This window comes from Euleptes europaea, chromosome 16, assembly GCF_029931775.1.
Source record: "Euleptes europaea isolate rEulEur1 chromosome 16, rEulEur1.hap1, whole genome shotgun sequence".
In the NCBI taxonomy this organism is placed as follows: Eukaryota; Metazoa; Chordata; class Lepidosauria; order Squamata; family Sphaerodactylidae; genus Euleptes; species Euleptes europaea.
In genome coordinates, this window is record NC_079327.1 from 23,598,987 (window position 1) to 23,620,196 (window position 21,210).

General features: G+C 42.9%; 1 protein-coding gene across 1 annotated transcript; it reads left to right on the forward strand.

The window, feature by feature from the left end:
- Positions 1–3,776: 3,776 nt before the first annotated feature.
- On the forward strand, positions 3,777–18,930 carry BIVM (basic, immunoglobulin-like variable motif containing). The gene is made up of 9 exons (XM_056862041.1): positions 3,777–4,286; positions 6,134–6,260; positions 6,836–6,931; positions 7,057–7,161; positions 8,186–8,280; positions 11,685–11,817; positions 14,604–14,687; positions 16,728–16,824; positions 18,593–18,930. Exons 1-9 carry the CDS (start codon positions 3,806–3,808, stop codon positions 18,884–18,886), a joined length of 1,512 nt encoding a protein of 503 aa, XP_056718019.1. The 5' UTR covers positions 3,777–3,805; the 3' UTR covers positions 18,887–18,930.
- Positions 18,931–21,210: the final 2,280 nt, after the last annotated feature.

The following is a 21,210-nucleotide window of genomic DNA, read 5'->3' on the forward strand; positions in this document are numbered from 1 at the left end:
TTTTCAAGAGCGGGATTGGTCCAAATGCTCAGACGGTGTAGCCTGATACTAGCCGTGACAGCTCAGTGGAACCTCCGTGTTCAGCAGAAGTCTACCTCTCAATACCAGGCTCTCCAAGGACATCAGGGCAACCGGTGTGTGTGTGTGTGTAAATACCCAGAGGCATGAGGCTTGGGTGCTGCTGGAAACCGGATGGTGGACTGTGTGGACCCTTGCGCTAATCTGGTGGGGTTGATGCACTAATCTGGTGGGGCTGATGCAATTGGGATATTCCCTTTGCTTTTTGAGATCCGAGAGCCTTTTTCTAGTTTAAGTGAGTCTTAAAACACAGCTTGTCTTCTGTACGCCCTTAACACAGTATTAGTATTTTACAGTAGTGTAATTTTCCATTTTTTCTGTTCTGGTGGCCTTGGATGCTTTCTTAGTTTAAGTAATTTTAATAATATAATTTTAACTTTTAATAATCAAGCCTCTCTTTATTCCAACCCTTAGTCTAGCTAGATAGGCAATATTATATAGTTGTAAACTCTGCTCGTGCCATGGAAGCTCGCTGGGTGACCTAGGGCCAGGCACATTCTTCCAGACACCTACCTCACGGGGGTTGTTGTGAGGATACAATGGAGGAGATGAGAATGATGTAAGCCAATTTGGGTGCCCATTAGGGAGAAAGGTGGGATACAAGTGAATTAAACAAAGAAAGAAAAAAAGAAAGGGTATTATAGAGTTGGGAGGAGCCCCGTGGCGCAGAGTGGTAAGCTGCAGTACTGCAGTCCAAGCTCTGCTCACGACCTGAGTTCAATCCCGACAGATGTCGGCTTCAGGTCGCCGGCTCAAGGTTGACTCAGCCTTCCAGCCTTCCGAGGTCGGTCAAATGAGTACCCAGCTTGCTGGGGGTAAAGGGAAGAGGGCTGGGGAAGGCATTGGCAAACCACCCCGTAAAACAAAGTCTGCCTAGTAAACGTCGGGATGTGACATCACCCTATGGGTCAGGAATGACTTGGTGCTTGCACAGGGGACCTGTACCTTTTTATTACAGAGTTGCCAAAAGTCTACTGAAAAGGGCAGCCAAACAGGCCAAGGCATTGGAGCATCTTCCCTGTGATAAAAGTTAGTTTTAAATAAATAGCCTTCCAACTTGCCTTTTCTTCTGAAACACAAACCAGCTAGAGGATTTTGGACTTCTTGAGCTGAGAGGAGGAAAAATGTGTAAGAGGTTATAGGCATAAAAGGTGTACAAAATAGTGATCAGTGCGGAGAGAATTTGTGGCTATTCCCCCATATTATAGTGGCAATAGTGATCCAGTGAAATTGATGGGTTCAGGGTAGACACAAGCAAGTATTTTTCTCCATTTTCCCCCCAACACGTGATTAATATAGGGAATCTCCTGCCACAGGGTCTGATGAGGGCTGCTAAAATTAGATGGCTTTGCCAGAAGGATTAGACAGATTCACAAAGAAATCTACCAGTGGCCTTCAGCCAGGATAGCTAAATGGAGCACTCATAGAATCCTCTGTGTTTATTGGCAGCATCTCTCTATATCAGATGCTGGAAACAGGCAGAAGAGGACTATTGCATTTATTGCCACACGTGAACTTCCCAGAAGTATCTGCTGTGCCATTGTCGGGGGCAAAATACTGGATAATGGGCCTGTAAAAAGCCTCTTACCAAGTTACCTATGATGGAACTAAGAACATAAGAATAGCCTTCTGGATCAGATCAGTGTTCTATCTAGTCCAGCATCCTGTCTCACAAAACGGACTACCAGTTACTAGGGAGGGGCTGTGGCTCAGTGGGAGAACATCTGCTTGGCACACAGAAGGTCCCAGGTTCAATCCCTGGCATCTCCAGTTAAAGGGACTAGGCAAGTAGGTGATGTGAAAGACCTCTGCCTGAGACCCTGGAGAGCCGCTGCCGTACTGAGTAGACAATACTAACTTTGATAGACCAAGGGTCTGATTCAGTATAAGACAGCTTCGTGTGTTCAACAATAGGGCATACACACCAAGGTCAATTAGAAGACTTGGGTTCCCCCCCTTTTTTATGGAGGGGGTAAGGAATCTCAAATTGTGTTTATTTAAAACATTTTTATGATGCATTTCCACCCAGTTTAGGGTTTCCCAAGGTAGTAAACAGTCAAAACCATTAAAACCAGCTTTAAAAATACTATACACACAAATAATTAAACACAACCCATAAGTAGGAAGGAGGGTCAGTGAGAGAACACCAAACAAAATGGAAGAGTCTTCACCCGCTGGTAAAGGGGGACAGATGAATCTCCCTGGGGAAGAAATCCCATTGTTTTGGCGCCATAAGAACATAAAAAAGGCCATGCTGGTTTAGTCCAAGGCCCATCAAGTCCAGCAGTCTGTTCACACAGTGGCCAACCAGGTGCCTCTAGGAAGCCCACAAACAAGACGACTGCAGCAGTATTGTCCTGCCTGTGTTCCACAGCACCTAAGATAATAGGCATGCTCCTCTGATCTTGGAGGTCACAGCTGAGAGTGCTCTTTCTCTGGTTGCCACCTACCTAGCCTCAGATGATGAGGGCACCCGATGAAGAGTCCTCAAATATGACTGTAGTACTCATAGAGTTGGAAAGGACCACCAGGGTCATCTAGTCCAATCCCCTGCACAATGCAGGGAATTCACAACTACCTCCCTCCCATACCCCCAGTAAGTCCTACTCCATGCCCAGAAGATGGCTAAAACAAATCCTACAGTATCCCTTGCCAATCTAGCCTGGAGGAAAATTGCTTCCTGACCCCAAAGTGGCGATTACCATTTCCCTGGGCATGTAAGAAAGGGCTGTGAGAGCCAAACACTGACACAACCCTTCCTGCCCTCCCTCTCATGATCTGCCTAAGTTCACATGGTTGGTTCATATGGAAGTAGGTAGTCCTTAAGGTATGTTTGTCCTAAACTATATTGGGCTTTAAATATCCTATTGAATTTGGCCCAGAAACAAATTGGGATCCAATGTAGGTGGAACAAGTCTGGAGTAATATTGTCCCTGTGACCCACTCAAGTAAGCATTCTGTGTCAGTTGTGCACGCAGTTGCCTTTTTGTCTGAAATGTGTTTTTCCAGGGTTTTGGTTTGTGGGCACTGAGCTGAAAATATGTGTTTTGCCTCCACTTTTTCTGAAAGGGGATGACACATACATCAAGATCAGATATGTATTTTCCCAGTATGGTAAGATGTAACAACTGTTAAAGGCAATAACAGTTGAATGCCAGTGTGGTGTAGTGGTTAAGAGCGGTGGTTTGGAGCGGTGGACTCTGATCTGGAGAACCGGGTTTGATTCCCCACTCCTCCACATGGGTGGCGGAGGCTAATCTGGTGAACTGGATTTGTTTCCCCGCTCCTACACACGAAGCCAGCTGGGTGACCTTGGGCTAGTCACACTCTCTCAGCCTCACCTACCTCACAGGGTGTCTGTTGTGGGGAGGGGAAGGGAAGGTGATTGTAAGCCGGTTTGAATCTCCCTTAAGTGGTAGAGAAGGTCGGCATATAAAAACCAACTCTTCTTCAATAGATATTTGGGGATGTTATCCTGCTTCTTTCATCGTGCCATTATGAGGCATCCTATGAAAATGAAACTGACCAATTGTGCCTTACTGTGCAGAATTTCTGACATGTGCACGTATTGTCGGTTGAAAAATATATCAAGGTCTCTCTTTATTTCAGGAACTTCAAAATCATCCTGGGAACCTGGAGACAGCGATGTAAACAGCGTCTGAGTCTTCAAGGATCAGTGGCCTACGTTCCTGTCACTATCAAGAAAACCACTTTATACGCTCATTCAATGCCTAACGTTGCAGACTCTCACTTTGAGAGTGGTTCTGGAGAAAACGAGCATGGGCCTGGCAAAAAGACTTCAGAAGTTAATCATCATGGCACTGTAAAGCCATTTTGTCCTTCAGGTGCCCCCGTTGCTTCTTTGGGACCTAGTGAGGACAGGCATTATCCGTGGGGATGTCCCGTGACTCACACCCGAGAGAAGTTTTACACAATCTGTTCAGACTATGCTTTTTTAAACCATGCGACGTCTATCCGCAAAAGTCCAAGCGCTACAGTGAGTGCCTGCTTACAAGACAACGCTGCCTTAAACGTTGGGATTAATTCCCCTGGCTTTATTGGCATTCGAACTGATGTGTCGGATATTATTTATAATGAAGAAACTAACTTGGAAAGCTTGTCCAGTAGCCTTGGAAAACTTCCACTGGCATGGGAAATTGACAAGTCTGAATTCAATGAAACAGCCCCAGATTTGAAGAACAGAGCAGGTACACATATAATCCTGACTAAACAATAAAGCAGCTCCTAAAAATTATTGTTTACTCTGACTCAAAACATGTATTCTGGTTCCTTTAGCTAATATACATGAATAACTAATTTAGAATAACTAGTTCTGACAATATAGACCTGTACAGTAGTGTTCACACTCCACAAGTAATCTGCCATTTGGTTTAAAAAAAAAAACCCTAATATGGACCCTGCTTAGAGGCTCACAATCTGAAGAAAGTAGAAACAATAATTATTGACTTGTCAGTGGCAAGATTTATTTCAGTCTTTATATCCCTCAAACATTAGATTTAAAATTACGCTGCTCAAGATCAATGGATCAAGGAGCTTCTAAGGGATAAAAGGAAAGGAATAATTATTGACATGAACAGATGAGCATTTTTACCAAGTAGGTAGGTACACCAGTGTGGTGTAGTGGTTAAAGTGTTGGACTTGGATTTGGGAGACCCAGGTTCAAATCTCCACTGTGCCATGGAAGGTTGCTGGGCCAGTCTCCCACATTCAGCCTAATCTACCTCATAGGATTGTTGTAAGGATCAAGTGAAGCAGGGGGAATACTGTAAACCACTTTAGGTCCCCATTAGGGAGAAAAGTAGGGTATAGATGAAGGAAATAAATAGATTCTGCATTGAGGTCTGTAGTGTCCTTCTACTGTTTTTGTTGTGGTGCTTTACACACTAACACCTGTCCTGAAAGGCTGACATGAAAATTTTTAATGTGGTGGAGATGAAGAAGAAGAGTTGGTTTTTATATGCCGACTTCCTCTACCACTTAAGGAAGAATCAACTGACTTACAATCACCTTCCCCTCCCCACAAGAGACACCCTGTGAGGTAGGTGGGGCTGAGAGAGCTCTAAGAGAACTGTGACTAGCCCAAGGTCACCCAGCTGGCTTCATGTGAAGGAGTGGGGAATCAAACCCGGTTCTCCAGATCAGAGTCCACCCCTCCAAACCACCACTCTTAACCACTACACCACGCTGGCTCTCAGAAAAGCAGAAAAGGAAGTGGAATGAAGAACGGGATGGGATACTGTGCTCACATTTAGCTAAGCCAAAGACTTTATGGAAGAGGTGGGTTTTGAGAAATAATTTGAAGGAAAACAGTTGGCACGTTGTAGGAAGGGATTCTTTAACACAGAGGGTCACCAGTTCCTTGTCTGAAACAACCTGACACCTTTCTTTAACAGAGATTGTGTTAGTGAAGATTGTTAGGCACGACTGACTTTAATAGTTAACACAAAAGTACTTCTGTACATAGTGCCCTTATATTAGATAAGACTTCTGTTCTCACTTCCTTATTGTTGGCAGTTTTGGTGCGTATTAATTGTCAAGGTTGAATAACATTTAAACCAGGAAAGTATTTGAGAAATTTGTGTTTGTTGACCAGTGTGAAATTTCATTTCATGATACGATGTGTTTTTTGTTCTGCCTTATTTAAAGAAGTCTAATAGAAGATGTATTTTCCATATGTAATGTGTGCCTCAGCAGACTCTAAAACTTACCTGTAAATAACAATACCCTAATTGTTTTGATCCTCATTGTAGGAAGTGTCTTTAACATTTGTTCAGTGCCTTCTTAAATCAGTTGTATGTGTTCATGCAGTGAGCTAAGTTTTTTGTTCCTGTGTTTCTGCCTTCGTTTTTCTTTCTGGATATGTCTCTTCTGTACCATAATTCTCTACCAGTTCTTTCTTGCCTTTCTGAAAGAATCCAGCTTCGGACAAATTAATTATTGCATCCAGGATAAATAAATTAAGCATTTTGATGAGCTTTTTAATGGAATGGATTGTCTGGAAGTGGTTTATTTATTGTTAAATCGTATCTTGTAGGCAATATGAAGAAGCAAGGAACAAAGAAACTGTCCGTAGAAAAAAAAAGTAAACAATACAGGGAAGGTCCACAGCACTACGCCCTTGAAGAAATAAAACAACGAAAAGTGTTAGATCTTCGAAGATGGTTAGTACTCAAATGCTATCATTAATACTCCTGCCATGTTGTGACTCGTTAGCTGAATTCTTAACATTATTTTATTTGCATTGAATATCACTTATAGTGCAAAATATTGGCTTAAGGTAGGGTCTGAATTTTTATTTAGGTCTTTCCATTTTTGGCTTCTGTCACATTATGGTTCTAATGAGTGCAGCGCCTTACTCTTTCCTGTGCTATTTTTGTGTCCTTTTATCCAACTTTTGGATTTAAATAATCTGCTTTGATTACCATAAATTATCTCTTGCTTCTTGATGCATCTGTCCTAATGTTGTTTTTATAGTTACTAATGTAAAATATTTCTCCTGAAAGCTTCCACAACTATGGTTTTGTAGATATATACATTTCTTGATTTGTTTCCTTATTTTAAATTAAGATACTGGTTCTCTTGAAAGCTGTCAGGTAAATTCAGCAACTGAACATAAGTGTATGTTGCTCTGTATATTTTAAAATGGGAGCAGTGAAATTAGGAAATAGCTTTTCTTGTATTTCAGTTTGTCATTCTAATGAAAGCTTGAAATGACCACACTAATATTTTTTTTAAGGTACTGTATAAGTCGGCCACAATATAAGACTTCCTGTGGGATTTCTTCTCTGGTATCTTGCTGGAATTTTCTGTATAGCACAATAGGAGCTGGAAAGTAAGTAATTTGTACAACATCTATTTAAATATATTCACTTAGGAATAAGTCCTAAGAGGTTCAGGGTTACTTATTAAAATGCATCCCAAACATATAATTCTTTATATCTTCATTTTTTTACTTAGTTTACCACCTATTACTCAAGACGAAGCTTTGCATATATTGGGTTTTCAGCCCCCTTTTGAAGAAATTAGATTTGGTCCATTTACTGGCAATACTACATTAATGAGGTAAAATTATTGAAATATATCATGCTATTATAATGGGAAATGTTTGCATTTTGCAAATATTTGAATGGGTATCCATCTTAACTACAGAACTTGGTTAAGTGAATGAAGTCTTGGTGGACTTTTTTGTTCATGAGTGAGCATTGCAGTGCTTCTACCGTTGGCTGGGTGTGCTGCTGTTACATCTCAGAGGGTCAGGGCAAATGAAAGTCTCTTATAGGCTGAAGCCCATTCCTGAGCCTCGAAGACGCAAGTCCTTAGGAGTCCAGGAAGGGGCTGCGCCGGCATTTGTGCCCCCTGCACTGGCGCCCGTGCACTTACGCCATCCAGGGCAGCATGGATGCCGGTGTGGAGACCCGAACGCCATTCATAGACAGGGATGCCATCTGGGCTTTCTGCTGGCGTCACACCGGCGCAAAGTCCCGCACCAGCGTCTCGGGGGGCATGCCAGGGGCAGAGCTGCCAGTAGGCAACTTCCTGACCCCTTTTGCCCTGGTACGCCAACGGTGAGAACAGCATTGCTGCACCAGCTTTTTGCTGGTGTAGCCTCACTGTTTTCAATGGGCAAATTGCCCCATTTAAAAAATAAAAATCCTTCGGAAGGTTTTTTACAACCTTTCAGCAGCCAGGGAATGGCTTTAGAGGTGCCAGCCGCCGAAGGCTCAGGAATGGGTTGCCCGTTGCTCTGATTGTGTAGAGGGGCAAGACAGGCAAAAGTAGTAGAGGAGATGGAGGGGGCAGATGTTAGAAAGGAACAGCCTAGGAACAGAAGGAAAGGTGGGGGAGAAAATGGGTAGTGGTGCACACAGCTAGGAGCTGCTATGGTGAGGGCATCTGAAGTATCTGGAAAAACCAACCCAGTCTTTTCCCGTACATGTATAGTGACATGCTTATTACAAAGAGACTATGTTTGAGCATGTACAAACACCTTCCAAATTCATACAGGCAGAAATAAAGGATAAAAATGCATAGATGTATCTTTTTTTTTTTTACATTTAGAGGATGAAATTCTGTACTTTTTTTTCAGGTGGTTTAGACAAATTAATGATCATTTCCATGTAAAAGGATGTTCATATTTTCTTTATAAGCCTCATGGTAAGAATAAGACAGCAGGAGAGACTGGTAAGTGTGTAATTTTAGAGATCCTTTTCACAACATATGTGTTGTAGTACAGTAGTCACAATAACAAGCAGAATAATAGAAAAAGTGTGTGTGGACTACAGGAGGTTGCAAAATGCCTATTTTGGGGAAACTCAAACACACATGAACACATGAAACTACCTTATACTGAACCAGGCCCATAGGTCTATCAAGGTTGATACTGTCTACTCAGACTGGAAGCAGTTCTTCAGGGTCTCAGACTAAGATCTTTCACATTACCTACTACCTTACCCTTTTAACTGGAGATGTTGGGGATTGAACCTGGGACCTTCTACATGCCAAGCAGATGCTCTTCCACTGAGCCACGGCCCTTCCCCTCAACTTCTGCAGGAAATGTCCTTGTATGGTTCCCAGCTGTTTCACTGAACTTTATTCTCTAAAGGGGACCTTTTCCAGTTGATGTAAGATAAAAGGCAGCAGTGTTTCCTTCTGCTCACTCCTCCTGTGGTCCTTTCCTTACCTCACCTTTCACTGCCATATGGCCCATCTGGTAAGCAGCTTAACAAGACCAAGATGACATGAGCAAAAACAGTCCGTCCGTCCCCAGTTAACCAGAGAGTCAGAATGTCAGGTGGTCAATGCAAGAAGTGGCATTCTTATTCCATGCTTTGTCTTGGAAGGCTTTAAGAGGGAAGTGGGCATGTTCATGGAGGAGAGGGTTATTCATGGCTGCTAGTAAAAATGGATACTAGTCATGATGCATACCTATTCTCTCCAGGTTCAGATGAGCATGCCTATTATATTAAGTGCTGTGGAACACAGGCAGGATAATGCTGCAGTTGTCTTGTTTGTGGGCTTCCTAGGGCACTTGGTTGGCCACTGTGTGAACAGACTTCTGGACTTGATGGACCTTGGTCTGATCCAGCATGGCCTTTCTTATGTTCTTATGTCTTAGATAAGATCAGCTGAATGCAAGGACACAGCATGATATAAATAACAAAACAATAATAGAGAGGCATGTGGGACTTTCTTTTCCTACAATATAATACTTTCGTATAAAATAAATAAGATGCCTAGTGCAAAGTATTGCCTTATTAACACAAAATATGGGCAATCAGTGCACCTCAACTGCTATAGACTAATGCGAAAGCCAGTCACATATATTGCATCAAGACTTCTGTGGTGAGTTGTCCTCTGGGCATAGTCATAAGAACATAAGAAAGGCCCTGCTGGATCAGACCAAGGCCCATCAAATTTAGCAGTCTGTTCACATAGTGGCCAACCAGGTGCCTCTAGGAAGCCACAAACAAGACGAGTGTAGCAGCACCATCCTGCCTGTGTTCCACCGTACCCAATATAATAGGCATGCTCCTCCGATACTAGATAGAATAGGTATGCAGCATGACTAGTATCCATTCTAACTATTAGCCATGAATAAATCTTTCCTCCATGAATATGTCCACTTCCCTGTTAAAGCGCTCCAAGCTGGCAGCCATCACCACATCCTGGGGCAGGGAGTTCCACAATTTAACTACGCGTTGTGTGAAAAAAGACTTCCTTTTATCTGTTTTGAATCTCTCACCCTCCAGCTTCAGCAGGTGACCCCGCGTTCTAGTATTATGGGAGAGGGAAAAAAACCTCTCCCTGCCCACTCTCTCCAAACCATGCATAATTTTGTAGACCTCTATCATGTCCAAGGTGCTGATTTTGATTTGTAAAATCTTGGTGTGTATCTTCTCCTATGCTTAGTTATACCCTGTGTGCGGGTACGAGGGAAGCCTCTTCATCTTCTGGGACTGGGTGGGGGTTCCCCCTTTCACCTCCCACCATGCCTGTCTCTGTAGCAAACCTCTTTTGCAGTGCTAAATCTCGGATTAGAGATGGGAGGGAACTGCCATCGCCTGATCCCCCCCTCTTCTTTTTGGGCCTCTCCTGCATTGCCTGGAGAATCCCAATCTCTTTCCTCTTTGGTCAGCGTTCTGGCTCCTCTTGCAGCTTGCTGAGCAAGTCTCGCCAGCCTGGCTTCTCACAAGGAAAAGGAGCAAGTGATTGAAGGTTGGCTTCAGCTAGTTTCCCTGCCATCCACAGGGCCAACAAAGGCCAATCTCCTGAGTTGTGCTGCAGCTTTAAAGGGTCATGGGACTCTCCCACTTGCCCAGCTTGGAGGCGACAGTGTGCAATCCTTTCTCCCCCCACCCCCAAATGTGCTGGACCGGGGTAGGGCCAAGCCCTTCCTGCTGCAGCTCAGAGGGTTGATATCAGCACTGAGAGCTCTGGACTGAAATAAATCGCAAGTAGTCCCTTAAGTATAACATAAACCTGTTGCATTGGAATAACAATCCTGTGTAAAGGTATTGCTGGTGTTTTCGCCACCATTACACCTTGGCCTCTTCTGGAGGCTATACAGAATCTTATTGGTTCAGCAAGCATTTAGTTCATGGAAGATTAAGCAAAATCCCCCAGTCAGACAGACTTTGTCCCTGTGGCAGTAAGTGTGTTGAAACAGTTGTCCATGTTTTATTTTATTGTCGTTTCTATTCAGAAATTCGTAATGAACTACTAAGCCCTTTGCAGACATGTAGACTGAATGCCTCCGATTCCTGTAATGCTTCCTTTCTCTTGAATAATTGTTCGCCCCATGTTCTGGAGAAGGTAGCACAATTTTTAAAGATTGGTCTAGGACGCCGCAAATTATTTAAATAGACGGATGTGTTAGCTCATGACACTATCTTATGCAAGTGTCTTTTAACCATTTTGTAAGGTTATATCTCAAATATTTATATTTTTACATGCTACCGTATGTACAGTGATTTTATGCCAATAAAGGATGATATGACTGACATATGACTGACTAGTTAATATTAAAATACACTGGCTAACAGTGTATTTTAATAATGGGTTGGATCCTGTGTCTCGTTCTGCTCAGACCAACAGCACCTCTGCTTGTGTGAGATTTCTGCTCATATCCTCTTTCCTACTGCAGATTCCTTTCTGTCCCCAAGGAGCACAGGATCTTACCCAGTGCATTTTCATAAGATACCCATATCTCAGAAACTGTATTTCTGTCTTGGAATCTTATGATAATGGGTGTGTGCTTCAAGTTTCCCAAGCCTTATGGGAGCGAGTGGTAATAATCGAGGGGGGTTACCGCACTTTGTATTCCCAGCGATGTATTAAGAGTTTGAAAACGTTATAAAAAACATCGCTTTAAAAGGGTTTTTGGATACCACGGCTTATAAATGGTTGGAAGACGTCTTCACAGCTAAAAGGGCCAAACAAAGTGCGAACAGTATTTTTTATAACGTTTTCAAATTCTTAATACATTGCTGGGAATACAAGTGCGGTAACCCCCAATGTTTTAATAGGTGTAAAAGTAATAGACCCTTTCTGATCAGTATAAACCTTGCTGTTTGTTTCTTTTGTAGCTTATGGAGCGCTGTCAAAGCTAACACAAGGACTGCGGGATGAATCAATGGCCTATATCTATCATTGTCAAAATCATTATTTTTGCCCAATTGGATTTGAAGCGACCCCAGTGAAACCCACTAAGGCATACAAGTAAGAACTACATGACCCTATCTGCTGCTTTTTGAGTCCTTAACTATAATGCTGGCTACTTTAAGTTCCTGTGCCCTGGGAATATGGGCACTTAGGGTTGCCAACTTCCAGGTACTTCAAAACAATTCACAGTGCGATACTAATAGGCTATTAAAAACAATCCACACAAGGCTCAGTTCTATACATATATTCAAAAGGAGATAGTCAATACAAAACATAGTGCAAGCAATATCTATGGGTGAGCGACAGTCAAACAAGAGAACATTATACAAAACTATCAAAAGACAAGTCAAAGAACAATATATACAACAAATCTATGTCTAATGTTTCTCTTTGAGTCTTAAAGACTTTCCAGTACAATTTCAGTCTTTGTAAGAGCTGGTCCCAAAAGTAGAAAGAATTCCTACAGATTTTCCAAGAGTCCAAGTGGGAAATCAGACTTTTATATCCACTGGCTATGTGCTGCAGGTGTTTCAAAAGGAGACCAAGCTGGCATTATAGTAGAATGGAAATGTCTTCCAGGTAATAGACGCTTTCACCAATGATGGCTTCTTCAGCCTGAGTGCCCAGTGTTTTAAAATTACAATGAGTAAAATTTCTATTGCCAAACACACAGTGGTAAGTAATTAAAATAAGTTGTATTACCTTGTTTTTTCTTAATGCTACATAGTAGTCTGGTAGTTGAAGTTTGCCTGTGTAGTGGTAGCTTACGCTTTTCTGAGTAAAGTTTCTATTCACAGGTGTTATCTTTTAACTTGTTTTACTAGTTTTAAATGCATAGTGTATGTTGTCTTAAAGGTACTGTGTCCTATTTTAAAAGGCTAAGTGTCGTCCAGTGTTGTCAAATAGAACACATCACTCAATATCTGGATTCTTACTTACAGCCTTATGCCAAAGACACCCCTTCCTACATTCAGGATTCCAAAGATCTAATTAAAATCATAGAAGGCAAACCAATACCACAACACACAGTACTAGCCACCCTTGACGTGACAGCTTTGTATACCAACGTCCTCTTGAAGAGGTTAGAGAAATGTTATCTTGTTTGACTGTTGCTCACCTATAGATATTGCTTGCACTACGTTTTGTATTGACTATCTCCTTTTGAATATATGTATAGAACTGAGCCTTGTGTGGATTGTTTTTGCATAACTTCCAGGTAGTAGCTGGAGATCTCCTACTATTACAGCTGATCTCCAGCCAATAGTGATTAATTCACCTGGAGAAAATGGCCGCTTTGGCAACTGGACTCTATGGCATTGAAGTCCCTCCCCTCCCCAAACACGCCCTGCTCAGGCTTTGCCCCAAAAACCTCCCACCGGTGGCGAAGAGTGACCTGGCAACCCTAGTGCTTCTGCAGGTGTTACCTCTGGAGTATCACTTAGATGAAAGAAAAGAGAGGTGGTGATGGATTTGTTAGTGTTTTCCTTTAGCCTGAACTGTTTGTGTGTACTTCAGATCTGTCTCTCTTTATTTGGAATGTCTGATAGAGTTTCCTCTTTTGAGTGAACTATCCTTGCTTTATTTTGTACATACCCATAGGCATATTAGTGAAGGATGCAAGCTTACTCTTGTAGCACAAAAATAAGCAAAGGCCCTATAAAAACATCTCAGTCCCTACAGTGTCTGTTTGCTGAACCGAATCAAAGGACTGCCCAGGAGCATCATGTGTGTGTGTGCCGTCAAGTCACAGCTGACATATGGCGACCCCGTAGGGTTTTCAAGGCAAGAGACGTTTGGAGGTGGTTTGCCATTGCCTGCCTCCGTGTGGGCTGAGAGAGTTCAGAGAGAACTGTGACTGGCCCAGGCTTCATGTGGAGGAGTGGGGAATCGAACCCAGTTCTCCAGATTAGAGTCCACCACTCTTAACCACTATACCATGCTGGCTCTCTATACCTATTAAAAACAGTCATCTTATGGCATCTTAAATTAACACTGTTTTATTCGAGCGTAAGCATTTGTGGATGCATCTGACGAAGTGGGCTGTGGTCCACAAAAGCTTATGCTAGAATAAAACCGTGTTAATATTTTAGGGTGCTATGAGACTTATATTTCCACTGCAACTAACCTCTTGCATTATCTACCCATTCATTCCCTGTGAATCAAATGAGACAATCCTCGGCCCACCCCAGTAATATTCCTCACACAGCAGGGATATTATGTGTGCAGAATAGCTGTCCACCACTTGCAGTGCCTTACAGGATCCCATTCTCAGAGAACAATGAAGGTTTCATGAGCAGAGCTGTTTCATGAGAGAGCCAGCGTGGTGTAGTGGTTAAGAGCAGTGGTTTGGAGCAGTGGACTCTAATCTGGAGAACTGGGTTTGATTCCCCACTTCTCCACATGAGCGGTGGATGCTAATATGGTGAACCGGGTTGGTTTCCCCACTCCTCCACATGAAGCCAGCTGGGTGACCTTGGGCTAGTCACAGCTCTCTTAGAGCTCTCTCAGCCCAACCTACCTCACAGGGTGTCTGTTGTGGGAAGGGGAAGGGAAGGTGATCGTAAGCCAGTTTGCTTCTTCCATAAGTGGTGGAGAAAGTCGGCATATAAAAACCAACTCTTCTTCTCCCTCCCTCCCTCCCTCCTCTTCCTCCTTATTTAAGAGGGTCCCTTAGTCCCCAGGAGCAGAGTTTTGAAGGGTGCAGTTGGCAGGATGAAAACTCCTGTTCCGTGAGCTTTGCTGCATTTGCGGTAATCTGTCTGCAACCCCATATCGACAAAGTATAGTCCTTGTTTATGTTTATGTGGCTGCTTTTCTTCCCCCCCCCCCACTTAATATGTCAGAGGGCACCTGTTACAGCATGAAGTTGAACATTGGATAATGATTGGAGAACCAAGCAGAAAACACCCCGCCATTCACTGCAAAAAGTAAGTCAGTGCATCTTGGGTGAGCTTGCTAGAGGTATTTTTGGTAAAAAAATTAAGATGTATGGTGTTTTTGTAGAACTGTACAAAATATCGTAAAAGTTATTTCTCAAGCATGTGTTGAATTTCCAGAGTCATTATAAATTTTGTAATTGTTTAACACAAGAAGAAGAAGAGTTGGTTTTTATATGTCAACTTTCCCTACCTCTTAAGGGAGACTCAAACAGGCTTACAATCACCTTCCTTTCCCCTCCCCACAACAGACACCCTGTGAGGTAGGTGGGGCTGAGAGCTGTAACTTGCCCAAGGTCACCCAGCTGGCTTTGTGTGTAGGAGTGGGGAAACCAATCCAGTTCACCAGATTAGCCTCCTCCGCTCATGTGTAGGAGTGGGGAATCAAACCCGGTTCTCCAGATCAGAGTCCACCGCTCCAAACCACCACTCTTAACCACTACACCACACTGGCTCAAGAAAAGAAAGTGCCTCAGGAATTAGGTAGCTTTCCGCCCGTGGAGTAGAAGATATCCTGAAGAGGCCTGAACTTTAAATCGCAAGCTCATTTTAAGGTTAGCTGGGAGGCATTTGCTTTAATGATGCTGGGTTGTATTCTTCAACTGTACTGATTCCAACACAAGGACCTTTCAGCTTCCAAGGGATGCTGGCTTCAGTGGAACAGCCTCCTGCCTTGGCAGAACAGTCATAGGGTATGATCCAGTGACTTAGCAAGAACATAGAAACTTCCAAGGTTAATTGTGTAGCATTATTCAATGTCAAGGAAAAACTAGATGCACGAAAAACTCTCAAAGGTTCTGGCAGCAGAAAATCATATTTACAAAGTGCCAGCTTATTTGAAAAACAAGCTTTCATGTTCTGGGTATAGGGAGCTTGGAAGTAAAAGAGATAATCGCCTTGTTTATGAAATGGTTTGGAACAACATAGAATGGCTTGCAATGAAATAGGTGATATTGAGGTATGATTTGTGGTGGGATGGCAGGAAAAATGATGAAGGCAAGGCTGGGAATTGAAAGAGGTGAAGGAATTGAGCACTTTCCGCCCGTGGACCTGAAAAACAAGTTACTTTGCCGTCATCGTCCCTCTTTTTAACGATTCACTTAAAAAAATCTGTGATGGTTGTTCATAGTCTTGTTCTTGGTTGCAAGGAAAGAATTGTGATTTTCATATATTCTGGTAAGCTTCTGCTTGGGTCTTATTTTTTTCTGTGTCCTGAGCTAGCACCTTTTATCAGCTCCTCCTGGTTCACTAACTATGGCTGTTCCTCAAAAAGTGTGATCTGGCCACAGTGATCCATGCTGTGATCACATCCAAGATAGATTACTGTAATGCACTCTACATGGGGCTGCCTTTGAAAACGGTTTGGAAATTTCAACTAGTCCAAAATGTAGTGGCTCAGGTACTGTTCCTGGTTGGTTACAGGGATTGTATCACTGCTGTGCTGAAAGATCTGCATTGGTTACCCATCTGTTCAGGGCACAATTCAAAGTGCTGGCTCTTCCCTTTAAGGCCCTGAATGGCTTGGGGCCAAGGTGCATGAAGGACCATCTCCTCCCATACTATCCAACCTGCCAGTTAAGATCTGCCTTTCCTCTCAAGCCCTCCTGTCTGTGCCCCCACCTTCAGAGGTGAGGCAGGTGGTTACTAGAGACAGGGCATTTTCTGTGGTGGCATCTTGACTTTGGAACACCCTTCCAGTTGAGGCTTGCCTGGTGTCAGTTTTACTTTCTTTTAGGTGCCAGGCCAAAACACATTTTTCCCCAGTCTCTTAATTAGGGGTTTTATTGTGTTAGCTTTTTAATAGTCTGCTTCTGTATGACAGTTTTTCTGCTGCATATGTCCAGTAACTTGTTTTTAAACGGATTGTTTTTTATATTGTGATTATTTTAATAGCCATCTTGAGCAGGAGTTTGAAGAGGCAGCACTGAAATATCCAAATGAATAAAATAAGAACTGTATGGGCATTTTCTGACGTGGAAGATGCATTTTAGCTATACCTAGAATTTGTGACCTTTTCATCTTATTGTGCAGGTGGGCAGATATTGTAACAGACTTAAATACTCAAAATCCAGAATATCTAGATATTCGACACCTCGAAAGGGGACTTCAGTATCGCAAGACAAAGAAGGTAAGCTTGATATACATTAGTGGGGAGTTGTGTAATGTTGATGAAACCTAAGTTGCTTAGCTTTAGTACCTTGGCAGTGAGAGAGAATAATTGTGTGCAAGACTTGGAAGGAGGAAGATGAATAGGTATTTAAGTATTCAGGAAAATAGTAAGTGCATGCGATTTATCTAAGTAGTAAGGAAAAGTCTAAGTGCATGCAAGAAATCAGAAAACCTAATTGCAGTGCAGTTCCTTCTGATATGAGTGTATTTCCATAGCTGAATTAAATGAAAGAGCTAATGTGAATAAATTCTGGAATTATGTCTTTGCAACATTTTTAAAAAAATATTCCTCTTTCAGAGAAAGGAAATGTTGCCTGAAGTGCTGTTTTTCTTTTGGACTGCTTTTTTGAAGAGTTTGCCACAAGCAAACTATGACGGTCGTAAAGATATAATCATGTACCTCAGAATCAACAACCTGTTCCTGGTTTGTTTTTGTAGGCTGATGGGAGACCCAGGGTATCCTTTAACCCCAAATCTGCTTAGTTGAGGGGCATAGCTATTCTGTATGATACTGTATACTTTTTATGTCTTTGTTGCCCCATAAGGAAGTGCAGAATATTAGTCTGGATCCCACCAAAACTGTCTGCTGACAGAGGTGGGCTGTCTTCACACACTGCAGCTCACAGAAATATTCCTTTACTTCATTTATGTCTTGCCTTTCTCCCAATAGGGACTCAAAGTCATAGAATCGTAGAGTTGGAAGGGATCACCAGGGTAATCTAGTCCAACCCCCTGCACAATGCAGGAAATTCACAACTACCTCCCCCGCACACCTCCAGTGACCCCTACTCCGTTCCCAGAAAATGGCGAAGATGCCCTCATGTTCTGCCTAAGGCTGACAGATGGCCATCTAGCCTCTGCTTAAAAACCTCCAGGGAAGGAGAGCTTACCATCTCCCGAGGAAGCCTGTTCCACTGAGGAACCGCTCTAACTGTTAGAAAATTATTCCTAATGTCTAGATGGAAACTCTTTTGATTTTATTTCAACCTGTTGGTTCTGGGCCGTCCTTCTGGGGCAACAGAAAACAACTCGGCAACCTCCTCTATATGACAGCCCTTCAAGTACTTGAAGATGGGTATCATATCACCTCTCAGTCTTCTCTTCAGGCTAAACATACCCAGCTCCTTCAACCTTTCCTCATAGGACTTGGTCTCCAGACCCCTCACCATCTTTGTTGCCCTCCTCTGGACGCGTTCCAGCTTGTCTACATCCTTCTTAAATTGCGGTGCCCAACTGCGGTGTCATTTCCTCTGCTCCACTTTACCCTCAAAACAATCCTTTGAGGTAGGTTAGGTCGAGAGTGTAAGCCTGCCCAAAGTCAGCTCATGAGCTTCTGTAGCGGAGGCGATTATTGAATCCAGGTTCTCCCAGATCCTTTTCAAACACTCCAGCTACTACTCCACACTTAATGCTCTTGGGTGGGTGGAGCATAAAGTTGTAACAAAGGAATGGGTTTTAAAACCTAGTCCTGCCCAATTAAGTAACTTTTCCAAAAAGTCTCATAATATGTAAGATTAATAGTGGCCTGTATCCCATCACTCATCTAAGCAAAGTTTTGAACTCTTCCTCCTGCCTAAGGACCCTTCTTCCTACTTAAATGGCTCCCTCTAGTGGAACAGCCATTTAAGCAGGAGGAAAGGTCAATAGACGGGAGGAGTGTCCTCGAGTCTAAGGTAGGATATTGTCTGGGTATTTTTTTTGTAAATGTGTTTTGTCTTGATTTCTAGGTAGGGGGAAACCTACATTGCATCATTGTTCTTCAGAGGCTCCACTGGCAACGGTTTGGCCCCTGGAACTACCCATTTGGAAACAGTCGGTCAGAATTGCATCCCCAGTCCCAGACACAGGGCATAGCCAAATCTGAAAGTGAAGACAATATCTCCAAGAAGCAGCACGGGCGTCTGGGCAGATCTTTCAGTGCCAGCTTCCACCAGGAGTCTGTGTGGAAGAAGTTATCTCATCTTCATGAAAGGCGGAACAGCGGCTTTCAGAGTTACACAGACTATGATGGGAATGATTAAAAGGAATTACTTCTAGGGCTTCTGTACCGTAAAATATATCCTTATGATGTGGCAAGGTTTGTGGTGCACAGAGTAGGGAGTATATAGGAATTTCTGTACAGGATGCCATCTTGGCAATGGTTGTCGCATAAAAACCTGTGGGATAGTTGCGTTTGGGGTATGGAGAGGTGTTTTAGCGCAAAGATAAGCACAGAATATTGTACACTTACAATCCAGCATAATCAGCTGTTGATCTATGTTTCAGACGGTGAACACAGAACAAATCTAGATCAATGACATCGGGGGAAAACTTATTATTAGAAGAAATATGTAATATTCAAAGCATGACATTTGTTACTTTCCAATACTGTTTATTGCCCGTGTATTGAACTATGGCGGTAAATGTATAGAGGACGTTTAGTTTTCAGTAACGCAAAAAGGACATCATGGTCCACGTCTGAATTTACAAAACACCAAATGTTTATCAAACTTCTGGAATTATTGGGTGGTCTTGGATTGGTGTCTGCTGGGACATTGTTCTGTATGACTTACGTTTGATTGCATTGATTATCCAGGGGGAGGGGCTTTGTTGGTAGTCATAGGCGATAAGGCCAGGGAACTGTAGGATACCTGCTGGCTCTTTTTTGGAAGAGGTAGAAAACACTTTTCACTGCCAGGTGTATACTGGTCTAGCACCTTTTTGTGTGTGTGTAAACTGAATTCCCTTCTCATTTGGTAAAGCTGCTTTGAAGCAAACCTTCCCACCATCGTATCTTTTTGACTACCGAATGAGTGGCCAAAGTTGCAATCCTGTGTGTCACCAACATGTTTCTGTTTCTCTCTCATACACATATTTTCTAGAAACTTTAATTGTTTTGTTGTGTAATAAAGGGGGATAGTTCAAGTGCTGGAACACATTGACAGCCCTGGTGATATACCTCTTTGGCCAGCACACTGTTTCTATCTTTTCAAACGACCATGTTGAATAGCTTTATTTAAATGTATGATATTTTGCTCTCATAAAAAAGAATTTTTTTAAAAATGAAAATATTGGTGGGATCAAATGTCATCTTGTTTACAACACTTGTCATGGTGTGTTTGTAGGTCTGCAGTTAACCAAAAATCGGGAACTTTCAATGGTTCCCCCCCCCCCCCGTCTAATAAAATTGTTTTCTAGTTTTATCACTTGTGTATGGTCTTAGAAAGTTTGGTACTGAGCAAGCTGGTTCTTCACAAAGCTGTATTTTATGTGCTTCAAGGGGAAGAATTCCCGTTGTGTTAAATCTTCCCGTAACAGAAGAACCCCGTGACGCAGGGTGGTAAGCTGCAGTACTGCAGTCCAAGCTCTGCTCACGACCTGAGTTTGATCCCGACGGAAGTTGGTTTCAGGTAGCCGGCTCAAGATTGACTCGGCCTTCCATCCTTCCGAGGTCAGTAAAATGGTACCCAGCTTGCTGAGGGTAAAGTGTAGACAACTGGGGAAGGCAATGGCAAATCACCCCATAAACATACACATGAAGCTGCCTTGTACTGAATCAGACCCTCTGTCCATCAAAGTCAGTATCGTATTCTCAGACCTGCAGCAGCTCTCCAGGGTCTCAGGCAGAGGTCTTTCACATTGCCTAGTCCCTTTAACTGGAGATGCCAGGGATGCTCCACCACTGAGCCACAGTGCCAAGCAGCTACTGAGCCACAGCCCTTCCCCAGACGTAGTCTGCCTAGTAAATGCCATGAAGTGATGTCACCCCATGGGTCAGTAATGACCTGGTGCTCGCACACGGGATTACCTTTACCTTTTAAACAGACAATGAATAGTTTTGCACAGTAGATATAAAAGAATATTGTGGCTGTCCAGTTACCTGAACGGCTGTGATTGTCCTCACCTGGGGCATTTTGCCAGCGGTTCTCCCTTTGAAGCCACTTCTGTTTGCACAAAAAACGAGATGCCACAGCTTTGTTGCCCTTTTCTGCTTCTACTCTGGAGCAGGATAGCTGAAAGTGATTGGGCTCTTAGGTGATAAATATAGCTTTCTCAAATTCTGCCTGCCTTGCTAAAGGAAATCGTTTGGTGCTGGATGTATAACCACCCTGGGTGTGGTTCCAAGGGAAGCAGTACAAAAAAAATTCATAACTGTGTAAATGGATAAGAAAGGGTGCATAGATGTTTTCTGTTGCCTAGTTTAACAGGTAGCAATTTGACCTTTGCAGCCATTTAACAGGTTAAAGTGAAACAAATCGTGCAAGTTTTCTGTATAATCACTGCAAAATCAGTTTTAAATGGTCCACCGCTCCAAACCACTGCTCTTAACCATGACAACATGCTGGGCAATGAGAATATAATTCCA

Excerpts from the sequence above, each read along its gene's own strand:
- BIVM (XM_056862041.1), top strand. The coding sequence starts at position 3,806 with ATGCCTAACGTTGCAGACTCTCACTTTGAGAGTGGTTCTGGAGAAAAC. Across the intron at positions 7,162-8,185 it reads GGCAATACTACATTAATGAG|GTGGTTTAGACAAATTAATG; the intron begins GTAAAATTATTG and ends CTTTTTTTTCAG. Across the intron at positions 8,281-11,684 it reads TAAGACAGCAGGAGAGACTG|CTTATGGAGCGCTGTCAAAG; the intron begins GTAAGTGTGTAA and ends TTTCTTTTGTAG.